This window comes from Schistocerca americana, chromosome 2 (assembly GCF_021461395.2).
Source record: "Schistocerca americana isolate TAMUIC-IGC-003095 chromosome 2, iqSchAmer2.1, whole genome shotgun sequence".
In the NCBI taxonomy this organism is placed as follows: domain Eukaryota; kingdom Metazoa; phylum Arthropoda; class Insecta; order Orthoptera; family Acrididae; genus Schistocerca; species Schistocerca americana.
In genome coordinates this window covers 113562478-113579336 of record NC_060120.1, presented here as the reverse complement: position 1 = coordinate 113579336, position 16859 = coordinate 113562478, and the positions used below count along the sequence as shown (strand labels likewise).

The 16859-nt window shown below is 35.3% G+C and overlaps 1 protein-coding gene across 7 annotated transcripts in view; it reads right to left on the bottom strand.

Annotated features, from left to right (window-relative positions):
• LOC124596608 (leukocyte elastase inhibitor-like) overlaps positions 1 to 16859 on the bottom strand; it is a 170053-nt gene that overhangs the window by 87755 nt on the left and 65439 nt on the right. For all 7 annotated transcript variants that reach the window (XM_047135827.1, XM_047135828.1, XM_047135832.1 and 4 more), the window contains exons 4-5: positions 15972 to 16182; positions 4809 to 5023 (exon numbers count right to left, since the gene is read on the bottom strand). In XM_047135827.1, the coding sequence (XP_046991783.1) occupies positions 4809 to 5023; positions 15972 to 16182 (426 nt within the window). The remainder of the gene's footprint in view (positions 1 to 4808; positions 5024 to 15971; positions 16183 to 16859) is intronic.

The following is a 16859-nucleotide window of genomic DNA, read 5'->3' as shown; positions in this document are numbered from 1 at the left end:
TAATCTTAAAACATGAGAATAAATCAAAGGCAGTGTGGTCAGTTGTAAAACACGAATTAGGTATCAAAGCCTCTAGACATGGAATTAGTACAATTAAGCTTGAAGATGAGATCATTGTAAATCTGGCTCAAATTTCAGAATGCTTCAATGAGTTCTTCATTAATGTAGTGAAATCAGCGGTTAATGTTGCAGATTATGAGAACAATGTATGTCCCTTTGGACTAAATCATAATTCTGAATGCCTCACAAAATTCAAAACAGTTTCAATAATAGATGTAGAAAAAATTATATTAAAACTAAGAAACAAAAGTTTTGCAGGTTGGGATGGAATACCAGCAAAAGTCCTTAAATTTGTGTGTAAAATAATAGGATACCCATTATCTAAAATAATAAACCAATCCTTTGAACAAGGAAGCTTCCCAGAGGTGCTGAAGTATACAGAAGTAAAACTGTTGCTCAAAAAAGGGTCAAGAGAGGATATGGGGAATTATCATCCCATTTCCCTCCTTCCAGTCCTATCAAAAATCTTTGTAAATGCTACTGCTATGCAGATTCGAAATTTTATGGAGAAATATGATATTATTACAGAAAACCAATCTGGTTTCCAGCGTGGCAAAGGTACTACTGATGCAATTAACAAGTTTATCGACAAGATCAGCACATCATTAGACAACCATAATAAAGTTGCAGGAATATTTTGTGATCTCACAAAATCCTTTGACTCTGTAAATCATGCACTGCTCATCTATAAGGTTGACAAGTATGGGATCAAGGGTAATGTTCTAAATTGGCTCACTTCATACTTATCAAATAGGAAACAAAGAGTGATTGTCTCATCAAATGCAGCAAATTACTATTCAAAATGGAAAACAGTAGCCCAAGGTGTCCCTCAAGGCTTGATACTCGGACCCATTTTGTTTTTGTTCTATGTTAATGATTTACCAAACAATATGAATGCTCCATCGATTTGATTTGCAGATGACACATCTGTATTAATTGAAAACCAGGAGTCAGAAAACATCCCTCTCTACATAATAAACACAATGAACAAACTAGAAACATGGTTCCAACTGAATGGATTAAGACTGAACATCCCCAAAACCCACACGGTCCAATTCAGAACAAAACAGCCAAAGCCCCAAGAAATTAAAATAAGTCATAAAAATCAGGATATAGAAGAAGTGGATTCTGTGAAGTTTTTAGGGTTAAACCTAGATAAAAATTTAAATTGGAATAAACATGTTGACTACCTGTTAAACAAATTATGTAGCTTTGCATTTGCTATGCAAATATTAGCTGGTGCAGCAGACATGAATACAAGGAAAATTGCATACCACAGCTACTTTCAATCAGTTGTAAGGTATGGTATTATTTTTTGGGGAAATTCAAGCAATATATTGCGCATACTAAAGTTACAGAAAAGAATAATAAGGAACATGTGTACTGCCCATCCAAGGACATCATGTCGCCCACTATTTGAAAAACAACAGTTATTAACAGTTCCCTCCTTATACATCTATGATATTATCATCTTTCTACATAGCAATTTAGAGTTATTCGAGAAAAACTGTTTCAATCATGCTTACAACATGAGAAACAAAGACAATTTTATGCTTCCCACTCATCGCTTAAACCTATATGTGCAGTCTCCTCAGTATATGGCAATGGAAATTCATAACAAGTTGAAAGGAAAGAATGTTTTGAGTATGAACCTAGAGACACTGAAAACAAAGCTATATGATATACTTGTCAAATGCTGCTACTACAGTGATGATAAGGGTAGAGGAACCGCTATAACAGCTTTCTAAGTTTGCTATTCTTTTTAGAAATAAAATTTAAAACAAAGTATCCTTGGAAATCAGTTTTAATGCCACACACTGCATCTGAAAAACAAATGCATGGCACAAAACATTGGCTATGGTTTATCTAACCATGCAAGTTTTCTACAAAGAACAGTAGAAAGCTTAAAATTATACTGCTTTAAATACAAGGAAAGTGAGGAAAAAGATGTTGTGCTTTCAGAGAGGATTTAGGTAATGAATATACACCATTTTAATGTATTTTAAATAAAAAAGTATAGTGAAAACCAACCCTGTAATATATTAGAACAGTGTGAAACTTCTAAACTGCAATCAACATGGCTTTCGCTCAGGCCACAGCACAGAATCAGCTATCCATGCCTATACCAAAGATATTGTCAGGAGTCTCAACACTAAAAAATGTGTAGTGGGAATTAACTTAGATTTATCTAAAGCTTTTGATACAGTAAATCACAAAATTCTGTTAAACAAGACGGTGGCAAGAGGTGTAAGGGGAGTTGTGAAGCAGTGGTTTGAATCTTACCTTCAAGATAGAACTCAGGTGGTAGAAATCATCGCAGAGCATAAAAATCAGAAAATCAAGTGGGTCTCAGATGCAAAGAAATTGGAAATAGGTGTCCCACAGGGCAGTGTTCTCGGTCCCTTATTATTCTTGCTTTATATAAATGTCATAAAAAATCCTAATATTTCTACCAAAATAATGTTGTTCGCAAATGACACTAGCATAATTATAAGTGATGATAAAAAATCATTAACCACCACAACTGGTATAGTCCTGAAATATATTCAACATTGGTTTAATGCTAATGAGTTAACACTTAATCTAAGTAAAACAAATTGTATACAGTATGGCAAAGCAACTCAAGATATGGACCTCCAGTTAAAACTAATGGATAAGAAGATAGAGAGTGTACAATCCACAAAGTTTTTGGGCATGCACATTGATCAAAACTTAAGCTGGAAAGACCATCTCAAGTACTTATCCCACAGGCTCAATTCGGCATGTTTTGCATTGAGGATATTATCTAGAGTATGCAGCACAGACTGTACTAGACTAGTGTATTTTGCTTACTTTCAGTCCATCGTGTCTTATGGCATAGTGTTCTGGGGTAAAACTAAATCAAGCTTAACAGATATCTTCAAATTTCAGAAAAGAGCTGTACGAATCATAACACATAACTCTCCAAGAACTCATTGTAGGCCCCTTTTCAAAGAACTGCAAATACTCACAATACCATCACTGTATATATTTAAAAGCATTCTGTGTACAAGAGCACATATGAAAAATCTACGCACAAATGAGGACTGCCATAATTATAATACTAGAACTCGTAAGAATTTGTATGTAGAAAGGGTAAGGACAACACAAACCCAAAAGCATGTAAGTTATTTTGGAATAAAACTCTACAATGCTCTGCCAGTGTACATGAAGGCAATAATAGATGAAGTAAAATTTAAGACTGAACTTAAAAATTACCTTTTAAGCAAAACTTTCTATGACACAGATGAGTACTTTTTGATTGTGTGTAACTTTATTGCCAAAAATTTTAATTTGTATGTCTAAACTTGTACTTTTAAAAATGCCTTGAAAGTGATATTCCATTATTATGTCTGTAGTACTTGTACTAGTATGATAACTTTGTTGTGACAATTCCTACATCATGTAAATGATATACAGGAAGATAATAAAATGAAATGAAATGAAAATGAAATGAGTTCATGAAGGACGAACTGAACATTTGAGCAGGATAAATTTACATATAGTCTTGTGTGTAAATGTAGCTGTCCTTCACAAAAGGGAGGAAAGAAAAATAAAAGTTTATATTAATGTTAAAATTCTTTGTACCAATTAGGCCCAAGTTGTGTTATCCATTTTTTTATGTGTCTCCTGTACACTAATCATATGATTAGAAATTGTTTGTTATGAGACGAATAAAAAACTATTCACACTATTCACAGTAACAGTTTTGAATTTTCTTTGTGGGAAAGTGATGGTATGCATGAATGTAAAAAAAGAAAGTGGTTATAATTAATATTTTACATGAGTATTTTTTGCATTTTAAATATTTTACTCACATTAACCTCCTAAAAATTGCTAAGGGTACTTTCAACACCTCTGTTGAAAGCACTGAACAAACAAAACAACCCAACATCAAAAGAAAAATTTAACATTGCTGCAATAACATTCTTACCATATACATAAACTTTGCTTTGTTAGGCCCGTATGAAAAAAACAATCCTCTGGTACTACTAATTTGTTAAAAAAAACCATGACAGTTTTTGTAGATAAAGCATCTTGGGTTGGACAACAAATACATGATATAGAACAGTATGAAGATGATATTATTCTAAGCTATTTGTAAAGGGTATTAAGTAGTAAAAACTGAAATTAAAATATCAATAGCCATTTTCAACCATCAGTTCATACACATTATAATGGTCTGCTTTTATATCTATTCTTAGATGTTGCACCACGGCAGTGCACTTTTTGTATTTATTTACTTAACCCATTTCTCAATCGTACAACTATTTTTCCTTATGTTGTTCACTGTGTGTAAAACAAGACACTTACAGCATCATAACATTTATTTAAAAATGTTTCCTTTCATTGCAAAATACAATGTCAATGTAAAGCAGCTCACATTTCATTTTGTTTTTTAAGTGGTTAGTATTGCAGTCTGTTTCATTTTTATGGATTACTGATCGAACTTTATTCCTAATACTACTCACAAACTAAAGTTGATGTTTATCATTGATCTCAGTTCCCATTGTTAAGACAGTATTCCTTAAAATCTTAAATCTATTTGCACAATAATTTCAGCACAAAATTACAATAAAATCAGATAGCTTGTATCTAACTCTGCCTACTTTCAGAAGTATGAAATTTAAGTAGCAAGGCAGAAGACAAAGGAGTAACCTAAATTTATTTTAATGGAGGGAGTTAAGAGAAAATGTGGTGTCACAGTTCCACAAATTTAATTATAATACCTTGTAGGGGAGTTCCAGGACTTGAGACTCAAGTTGTTGTGCTTCTGTATACATAAATTTTTTCTTGATATGCATCATGTCAACAGTCTTTTCCTCTGTGGCAGTAATGTGAAATGGCATCGGTGACGTTGCATCTTTCTTAAACTGTGAACTCCATATTCCTTTGAAGTAAACAGCATTGACAAGAACTAAACGTGTCAAGGCATCCAAAGCACCTGCAAGGAAAAAACAGATCCAAACAGAAGAGCTTCATTAACGGTGAATTATGTTCATGTCTTCCAATAAAACAAAAACAGTAGAGCATCGATTATCTGAACTAACTGGTGGCATGGGTGTTCAGAAAACTGAGTTATTCAGATAATTTAATTGAAAACTTTTATTTACCAATTTATAAATAAAAACCTCATATACTTATTACAACATGAATCACTTTTGTTGTTACAAAGGCAAGTGCAGTAAGGATGTATGTCGTAGAGGCTAGTAAAAAAACATGTGTGATACATATGATAGAATTAATGCTTAAAAATTGTTCTTAACTTTGGTCTGTCTGAGCAAGTCTACCCACTTACAAGCAGCTGAGTGGTGCATTGTGCAACACAGGTATCTGACACTGTTTGCTTTCATTTTGAACCTAAAACCATGGCAAGGCAATATCTAACATGTGAATGCTTCAGAAGCAGACAGTATATTTTCATCTTCATTTTCTGGATCACAAGTTGATGAGATACAGATGGTATCAGATTTATCAGTGATAAGGTTTATAATTGACCTGTCCAGCATGGTTTGGTGTCCTTGGTCCACATCATTGACACTCTTTCATTCTTGAACTACTAATTTATCACAATCATGACAATTGAGTTCTTTTAGTATATTTAGCATTTTGGGCTTATCATTCTGTTTGTGATTTTCAATTAGACTTAGAGAAATTTCTGTGATATCCAAAATTTTATTCCAAGCTTTTACCAAATTCTGTTCTATGGTGTTCTGATCATGTAGGACACATCTTCCAAATCACTATTTTTATGACTTCAGACTTCCTCCCTCCTGCCCCACCACTTTATCTTTACTTAGCAATTCTTACATAACAATTATTTTCTGTAATACCATTTGAAAGTCTCAATACTGCCTTGATCCATGAGTGCTAATAAGGAGGTTACATTAGGTGTAACAAACATCACTTTTATGATCTCACCCTTTTTGTTTAAGATATCACACGATGGATGAGTTGGTACCTTGTCAAATGGCAGTAATGTTTTCTCCCTTTTACCAATCTTTAAGTGAAAAGTTTTATAGAGGTACAAAAACTTCCACAAACCATTGTATGAAAATCATACAATTCATGCAGATACTCTTTTGTGAGGTGTAAACAATAGCCATCACAGACATATTAACATGTTTGAAACAATGTGGTTTCTTACTTGTACCAATGATGTGCACAGATAATTGGTGGCTACCGATAGTGTTAGCACTTGGTAAAGCAGTAATATGATTGTTGCTTACTTTAGGAACAGGTGCTGTTAATGCCTGATGTGAAGCAAAAGATTTTCTTGCAAAAGTTTTCCAATTGAGATCAGTTTCAGCAGCACAGTAAACATCGGATTTGAAGCAAGAGACTTTCTTGGCAAAGCTTTCCAATTGAGCCCAGTTTCATCAGCACAGTAAACATTTAGAAAGTGACTGTCAAAAGTACTCACAGCTTTTGAATTATCAGTCACCACATTGTCATTTAGTTGAATTGTTAGGATATCTTGCATGCTGACTAGCTATCCTGTCTCCCATTTGACAATATGTGATGTAGTTTTAATCTTATTACCTGCATTATTTATTTCTGTAAGGACATGCATACTTTAGGACATTTCAGTGACCTTCCTTAAAACAGAGTACTTTTTTGTAGTATGCAGGTAATGTCAGACCTTGGCTTATTATGGACTTTATATAAATGTCCCTCTTCCTTTTACATGGGATTTTAACTCCTTTGGTTATCCTCAACTTACTTGTTTCTCTCTCCCTCTCTCTCTCTCTCTCTCTCTCTCTCTCTCTCTCTCTCTCTCTCTCTCCTCTCATGGCTTTTCTTTATAAATTTTTAGGAGTGTAACTTTCAAACACTGACACAAATTTACTATGGATTACACTTATTATAAACTATTTATATTGTGCCTATGAGGGTCTCCTAATGGTGGTGTCAAAAACTTTTCCATTAAATTTACACATTTGATGCACAAGATATGTAAACCTGAAGGACGTATTACTATTTGCAGAGATTTATAATGATGAAAGTGGATGAAGTCAGTAACAGATTCCTGAATACCCCGTACATTGTGGTATATCACAATATGCATCACTGATTCTCAGTTATTGACCATATTCTGACATATTATCATCTATAGTGTTTTTTTTTTTTTTTTTTTTTTTTTTTTACAGCTACCTTATCAGGAGTACCACAATATTTTGGTCAAATTCAGAATGCAAAATATCTACAAACAAACAAAGAAAAGTATTTAGCTACAAAAAGATGTTTTCAAAATCAAAAAGGTGCAAATTTACTGAGCAGATGGCTAGCCAGATATGGCCAGAAGTATACCCAGGAACACATGTAAACGAAAAAGGTTAACAAATTCATAAACACATACAAACTGAAATTTGAGGAGGCGTTTCCTAAGATAGTACACTCTGCTGAGGAATCTAGTAGAAAGAACTGGGCAATGAAAGGTATCAGAAAATCCTCTGAAACTCTCAAATATCTCAGTTCTGTTAAAGAAAATAAGAGTGACACAGAATTCTTGCAGTTCTTTCTCAGATACACAAGGACATACAGAAAACTGCTGCAGCAAGCAAAAAGAATACAAAAGCATAAGACCAGACAGATCTCTAACAATGAAAGCAAAGCCATTTGGAAAATAGTAAAACAAGAAACTGGTAACACAAAGACAAAGCAAGTGAAAATACAACTGAGAAATGAACATAGTTTAATAGATAACCCTAATGACTTGGACAACTTTGGAAACAACTACTTTTGTAATGTTGCAAACTGCAAGAAAAGCTTCCAAAAGTACAACATATAGCTACAAATAACTATGTACCTTACACAATGCTGCTATTGTGCACCACTGGGGAGGAAATCAGTAGGATTGTTCATACATTTAAGAATAAAATGGTCACAAGTTCAGTTGAAGCTCTAATGTGTCTACTAAAAGACAGCTTTAGCAGCTTAAAAGTACCAATAACAGACATTATAAAAGAGTCGTTCTATACTTGACACGGTTTGCAACTTAATGGGAAGGGAAAAATTTTCATTTGTAAAAAGAATTGTAGAAATCTTGAGGAATGCTCATGGCACATCTAGCTCAGTGGCCATTCCTTTATCCCAGTCAACCAAATAGTTTCACAAAGTGCAAATCACACAAAGTGCAGTGAAGTGTCCCAAACCATAGGAACAACAGCAGTATCAACAGTGCCATCTGGAATAGAACCAGCAGATAAAACATCCCCACTAACAAAGGAAGAGGAAACAGCTGCAAGGCAAGAGTACAATATAGGCCATTAATGAGTTTCTGAAAAAAAAAAAAAAAAAAAAAAAAAACAGCTCCACCTTAAACAAGTCAAGAAACCTCATGAACAGAAAACAAGTAAGGGAAATTCCTTCTCTGAATGGATGATTATTTCGCAAGGCTTTCCACAAGGCTCAATTCTGTGTTCAATTTTGTTTTTACTTTATATAAATGATCTACTCCTGAACATAAATGCACACTCAGTTTTATTCACTGATGATACTTCTGCCATTGTTGCAAGCAATGACCCCAAACAAATTCCTTCAATTGTACAAAATTATTACACAGTTTGGAAAACTGGTTGCAACTAAATGGGCCTAAATGGGCTAAAATTGAATATTGGGAAAAAAGATTTGCTGCACTTTAAATCTAAAAACTCTAAGGTAAAAGAATTCCACAGTAGTCACAGATACCAAGAACTGAAAGAAGCAGACTATGTTAAATTTTTCGGCATGCATTTGGACCAAAATCTATACTGGTCTTCAAACATAAAGTATTTAGCAAGTAAATTAAACAGCCTGACATTTGCAATGAAGATTCTGTAATTTTCAACTAGTACAGAGAGAAGATAAATAGTTTACCACAGCTACTTTGAATTAGTTATAAGATATGACATTATTTTTTGGGGAGGCACAAGCAAAATGTCTAGACTCTTAAAATTACAAAAATCAATTGTTAGAAATACATCTAATGCAAAACCAAAAGTATCCTGTCGCCCACTGTTAAACAATTTAAAAATATTAAGTGCTCCATTTTTGTACATTTGTGAACTGATTATTTTTGTATACAGTGACCCCAAGTTATTCATAGACAATGACTTTAAACAACAATATAGTATTATGAATAAGGAGAATTTCATGCTTTCCACTCATAGATTAAAGCTGGTTGCACTAACCCCAGAATACATGGTCATGAAAATGTACAGCGTTCTATAAAAGAAACAAATCCTCAGCATGGAAATGGGGCAACTAAAGCAAAAACTGCAAAAATTGTTAATACAGAAATGTTATTATCCTTTAGAAGAATTACTTAATGACAATATGGCAATATGAGGAAGAAAGCAAGTGGATGAAATGTTTTGTTAATTAAGCTTAGAAGTCTTATGTCTAATAAATGAATGTAATAATTATTTTCTCTTTTTACAGTAATACTGTTGTTAGTCTATAAACAATCTATGTAAAATATAAATTAATAATTATTGTTTCTGTAATACACACAAATCTTGTGATTTAACTCTGTATGTTATGGGACAATAAAACTTCTGATTCTGATCAGGTTGCTTCCCTCATTACCTAAAGCAGGCAAAAATTCTTCCCATTACTGTCTTTCTTTTCAAAAATAACAGCAGTTAATTCCATAAATTATCTGGGAGTAGGCATTCGGGGTGATTTAAAACAGAATGATCATATAAAGTTGATTGTCTGTAAAGCAGATGCCAGACTGAGATTCGTTGGAAGAATCCTAAGGAAATGCAGTCCGAAAACAAAGGAAGTAGGGTACAGTACACTTGTTCACCCGCTTGAATACTGCTCACCAGTGTGGGATCTGTACCAGATAGGGTTGATAGAAGAGATAGAGAAGATCCAACGGAGAGCAGCGCGCTTCATTACAGGATCATTTAGTAATCGCGAAAGTATTACGGAGATGATAGATAAACTCCATTGGAAGACTCTGCAGGAGAGATGCTCAGTAGCTTGGTACGGGCTTTTGTTGAAGTTTCGAGAACATACCTTCACCGAGGAGACAAGCAGTATAGTGCTCCCTCCTATGTATATCTTGTGAAGAGACCATGAGGATAAAATCAGAGAGATTAGAGCCCACACAGAGGCATACCGACAATCTTTCTTTCCACGAACAATACGAGACTGGAATAGAAGGGAGAACTGATAACAGGTACTCATGGTACCCTCTGCCACACACCGTCAGGTGGCTTGTGGAGTATGGATGTAGATGTAGATGTAGAATAGAAACTATTATGAAAAACAGCCTTACAGATTATTTAAATGAATACAAACTTCTGTATGGAGTACAATATTGCTTCAGATTTGATAAGGGGACAGAAGCTGCTACAGGAAAATTTACAAAAGTAATTTTATAAGCCATAAATAAAGGAGAACAAATAACAGGCATTTTCCTAGACTTAAGCAAAGCATTTGACGTAGCTGATGATGAAATACTTCTAGGTAAACTTCAAGCAGTAGGAATGAGGTGGGTGGTAAATAAATGGTTTAGGTCTTAAATAGTAGACAGAGTGCAGAGGGTAGAGCTATCCCAAATTTCAAGTGGCCCTAATTATATGGTGAAATATTTTTCAGATCCAGAATATCTGAATGTTGGAGTCCCTCAAGGCAGTGTGTTAAGTGCAATACTGTTTCTCATTTACATTAATGACTTGCAGCTGTGGGTCACACAAGGAGAAACTATGTGATTTGCTGATGGAGCAATATAATATAAAAGCTGAAATGGCACTTGTGGTGGTCCGTAACTGGTCAAATAATAATAATAAAGTAACTTTTAATGTAAAAAGATTAATAACATAATAAACCTTAAAGTACATAATGAAACCATAATGTGTGTAGCTGGCAAAAAGTTTTTAGGTATATATGTTGATCAACAATTGAAATGGGGAGAACATATCAGGGCACTTGGAAAAAAAAAATTAGTACAGCATACTACACCTTAAAAAATTAGTACAGCATGTTACTTCTTACAAATACTAAGCACAGTGTGTAATAGCTCATGCTTAAAAGGAATATACTATGCACACATACATTCTATTTTCAGTTATGGCATAATATTGCGGGGTACAAATACTCAGAATGTGGAAATCATGCCCAAACTGCAAAAATGAACCATCAAAACAATGAGAAAGAGTCACAGGAGAGCCCAATGTATTGATCTATTTGAAAAATAGGGTATTCTCATAGTTCCAACTGAAAACATATACCAAACTGCAGTTTTTCTACAAAAGAGCATTGAGCAATATGCAGTAAACAGCTCTGTACATGATCATCAAACCAAATACAGTGATTCCTCGTACCTGGATAAAATGAATAGAGCAAGACCCAAATCATTACGCTTCACCAAGGAGTGAAGATGTATAATAAAACTGCCAAAAGATACCAAAAGCAAAGGAACTCAGTAAATTTAAAACACACCTTAAAGAATAACTACTAAAAATAGTTTTTTCTCAGTTAAAGAGTTCACGCAAGATAAAATTGCTGCAAAAAGGTGGGAATTTAAGGAGATGGGACCTGGATAAACTGACTAAACTAGAGGTTGTACAGAGTTTCAGGGAGAGCATAAGGGAACAATTGACAGGAATGGGGGAAAGAAATACAGTAGAAGAAGAATGGGTAGCTCTGAGAGATGAAGTAGTGAAGGCAGCAGAGGATCAAGTAGGTAAAAAGATGAGGGCTAGTAGAAATCCTTGGGTAACAGAAGAAATATTGAATTTAATAGATGAAAGGAGAAAATATAAAAATGCAGTAAATGAAGCAGGCAAAAAGGAATACAAACGTCTCAAAAATGAGATCGACAGGAAGTGCAAAATGGCTAAGCAGGCATGGCTAGAGGACAAATGTAAGGATTTAGAGGCTTATCTCACTAGGGGTAAGATAGATACTGCCTACAGGAAAATTAAAGAGACCTTTGGAGAAAAGAGAACCACTTGTATGAATATCAAGAGCTCAGATGGAAATCCAGTTCTAAGCAAAGAAGGGAAAGCAGAAAGGTGGAAGGAGTATATAGAGGGTCTATACAAGGGCGATGTACTTGAGAACAATATTATGGAAATGGAAGAGGATGTAGATGAAGATGAAATGGGAGATACGATACTGTGTGAATAGTTTGACAGAGCACTGAAAGACCTGAGCCAAAACAAGGCCCTGGGAGTAGACAACATTCCATTAGAACTACTGACGGCCTTGTGAGAGCCAGTCCTGGCAAAACTTTACCATCTGGTGAGCAAGATGTGTGAGACAGGTGAAATACCCTCAGACTTCAAGAAGAATACAATAATTCCAATCCTAAAGAAAGCAGGTGCTGACAGATGTGAAAATTACCAAACAATCAGTTTAGTAAGTCACGGCTGCAAAATACTAATGCGAATTCTTTACAGACGAATGGAAAAACTAGTAGAAGCCGACCTCGGTGAAGATCAGTTTGGACTCCGTAGAAATGTTGGAACATGTGAGGCAATACTGACCCTACGACTTATCTTAGAAGCTAGACTAAGGAAAGGCAAACTTATGTTTCTAGCATTTGTAGACTTAGAGAAAGCTTTTGACAATGTTGACTGGAATACTCTCTTTCAAATTCTGAGGGTGGCAGGGGTAAAATACAGGGAGCGAAGGGCTATTTACAATTTGTACAGAAAGCAGATGGCAGTTATAAGAGTCGAGGGGCACGAAAGGGAAGCAGTGGTTGGAAAGGGAATGAGACAGGGTTGTAGCCTCTCCCCGATGTTATTCAATCTGTATATTGAGTGAGCAGTGAAAGAAACAAAACAAAAATTCAGAATAGGTATTTAAATCCAAGGAGAAGAAATAAAAACTTTGAGGTTTACCGATGACATTGTTATTCTGTCAGAGACAGCAAAGGACTTGGAAGAGCAGTTGAATGGAATGGATGGTGTCTTGAAAGGAGGATATAAGATGAACATCAACAAAAGCAAAACGAGGATAATGGAATGTAGTCGAATTAAGTCAGGTGATGCAGAGGGAATTAGATTAGGAAATGAGACACTTAAAGTAGTAAAGGAGTTTTGCTATTTGGGGAGCAAAATAATTGATGATGGTCGAAGTAGAGAGGATATAAAATGTAGACTGGCAATGGCAAGGAACGCATTTCTGAAGAAGGGAAATTTGTTAACATCGAGTATAGATTTAAGTGTCAGGAAGTCGTTTCTGAAAGTATTTGTATGGAGTGTAGCCATGTATGGAACTGAAACATGGACGATAACTAGTTTGGACAAGAAGCAAATAGAAGCTTTCGAAATGTGGTGCTACAGAATAATGCTGAAGATTAGATGGGTAGATCATATAACTAATGAAGAGGTACTGAATAGGATTGGGGAGGAGAGAAGTTTGTGGCACAACTTGACAAGAAGAAGGGATCGGTTGGTAGAACATGTTCTGAGGCATCAAGGGATCACAAATGTAGTATTGGAGGGCAGTGTGGATGGTAAAAATCATAGAGGGAGACCAAGAGATGAATACACTAAGAAAACTCAGAAGGATGTAGGTTGCAGTAGGTACTGGGAGATTAAGAAGTTTGCACAGGATAGAGTAGCATGGAGAGCTGCATCAAACAAGTCTCAGGACTGAAGACCACAACAACACAAAATTGCTGCAAATAAATAAGCATATTGACCAATTAAAAAGTAGACAAGGAGGATGGAGTACACTTGTAAGCAACATAATACATTGTAGTTTATAAGTGGCTCCATGCAATACAAAACCAAGGTATATTATTGGAGGAGTCTTACGATTCATTTCTGTTGTTTGAAACAGGATCTTCTTGCCTTGCAATAAATTGTGTAAATGTATATTTGTGTTACATATGTCTTAAGAATAATCTGTTTCTTCCATTACATTATGTACCTTTAATATATATCATACAAAGAAATTTGTTTATGGATAGATGAATAAATAAATAAATTGAATTTGACATTAGTGTCTCTTTCTATATATACCACATCCCACACCACGTCTTTTAAACTACTCTTAAAACACTGAACCCTATTCTCATCAATAAGCCTACTGCTTTGTGTGAACCTCCTTCTGGGCTGTTGTATATTTCCAGTTTCTGTGCTTCATGTGCAGTCTATTACCAATTAGGTAAACATTAATTTTTTCCATCTGAGCACTGTATATAAAAATATTATCAATCAATATGTCCGCCCCTGGTAGCTGAGTGGTCAGCATGATGTAATGTCATACTTAACAGCCCAGGTTTGATTCCCGGCTTGACCAGAGATTTTCTCTGCTCAGGGACTGGGTGTTGTGCTGTCCTTATCATCATCATTTCATCCCCATCGACACGCAAGTCACCGACTGGTGTCCACTCTAAAGACTTGCACCAGGCGAATGGTCTACCCGATGGGAGACCCTAGCCACATGGCATTTTCATTTCCATCAATCAATATCTTACTTTCTTGTTGCACATGAGTTGGAAAATTGCCTACGGAAATTATATTGAAACAACTTAATGATTCCAGTTCATTTTTTCTGTCTCTATCTTTTAATAAATCTACACTGAAGTCCCTAAAAAGTACTAACAGTTTCTTCTTGTCTGACAGGTTACCCATAATGCATCTGTATTTCTCATAAAGAGCAGGAAGTTTCCTAGAGATGATCTGTAGACTACTACAATTACCAGAGAAGTATTCTGCACAGTAATAAGCATATTCTTCTAGGTTCTGATTGACATAGACACTGTATGTTTCAATATTTTTGATTTTATGACAAACTTTTACGTATGTTGCAACTCCTTTTTCCGTATTAAATCCACACAAAAATGATTCTAATCTATAATCCCCGATACTCAACTTCTCCATCCCTGTGATTACATGATGTTCAGAGAGGCACAGAAAATCTATCCTTCAGAATTTTCCACACCTATGCCCACAAGAAGCACATCTGTCTTGTTTTTCAAACTTATAATGTCCTGATGAAATAAATAAATTCTATTTTTCTGGAAACTGTTACATATATTATAGTTCTTTTCTCTTCTAACGTCTTTCAGTAATGTTGGTCTGTAGCCTGACTCTAACCTAAGAAATGTTTCTCTATGATTTTGGTAATCACAGGGATTTTGTCTCCTGTGCTGTGCCCCCCCCCCCCCCTCCCCCTTCCACTTTCTGCATGAGGCTCAGCTAATCTGTCCTTCCCCCTGATATTGAGGTGCAGGCCATGATTTGTGCCTCCCAATAGCAGCAAGATGCGCAATATAGATATGAGACTGCCTCAGTCAAAAGCAATCCATTCAGCTCTTTCTTTACATGGCAAATAGCCACAAGTTGCTAGCCAGACTGTTTTCTTCTCCTCCTGTTATAAGTACCTTATGGCTAAGCTTGGCACTAGGTTTCATAATGCTTGTGACCTAGTATTCTACATTTAACTTTTTCTATAGCATTTGGCCTACACCTCTTCCACAACTGCTACCCAGCTGCAGGATTCTTTTCTTTCTACTTGACTTTTCTTCCAATCTGGCCTTAAAGTTGTTCTTACAAGTCTGCTGGACTCTACTTTGCTCGAATTCTAACTGGAAGAACTTTTTTTTTTTGTATAAATCTGAGAAGTTTCACATCACTGTAAAATGATCCTTGGACCAACAAAGTACTTATACTGATACTGAGAATGGACTGAAGTGGTAAGTTTTTTGAATCACACTTGGGAACAAAGTTCTAGAATGAAAGTGATGTCAGCTCTGTTTCTTTAGGTCCAAGTACCACCTCCCCATTCCACCCCTTTTCATCATATTGTGGTAGACTTTATATTAGTGAGGAAACATCAAGACAAGTGTAGTACAGACATACTGATCATCCAATACATATATTACTCTTACATCACTGAAAAGAATCTTGCCTAAATCTTGAAAAACAATTATTTACCTTGGGGAATCAAATTTTGTATCTTCTTGTTTGTCTTCATCTCTACCCATTCATTAATTAATGTTCTTGACTTTTCTGCCTCTTTAACAAAATCAGCTTCCTCGGCTTCAGCTAGAAACTTTTCTGCAGATGCTTGGAACTCTTCTTTAATAGGGAAACTAGCTTGTGCATAGATCTTGTTAGCTATCTCAAGAACTGTGTCATCAGATCCCTGTGAACATCATAATTTTGTTATGAAACTATTATGAAAATAAAATGAGAAAAATGTTAACAGAACATTTTCAATTACTGAAATGTTTAATTGCACATTATATCTCAAACCATATGTACTGGTCATTATGTGTACTAGTCGTTATGTATTGTGTAGTTCCATTCATGAGCATGGAATGAAGAAAGCAACATGCTGTAAGTAAGAAGTAAACTTGAAACAGGAAGTAGATTCACAACAATTTCTGGACGACTGCAAACATATTTAGCAAGAAAAATGTTAAAGCATATCTCATCAGTCACATCGTTACTTATGGATGGATGCATCTGAGATTAGGACATGGATAATCTGTGTTATCTGCACCCATACTGTTTTCGTAGCATGGGAGTCTGATAAAATAATCTCACTTGCTGTCTCAGTGGTAAAGAGAAAGATTTCAAATCCAAAGGTCCTGAGTTCAAGCCCTGGTCAGTACTAGGAGTTTTATCTTTCATTTATCACTCCTTTCACCTCTGGATATGTTTGTTGCTGTAAAAATTGCTGAGTTGCACTGTGGTTCTCAACCCACATATAACTGAAGGTCCCCAATAATTGGTTGGGCAAGTAAGTTCCAAGGTAGGAGGAAGGCAGTGGCATACCACCTCCAACAGGACTATTCCTAGTAAATCACTGTGGTGTTC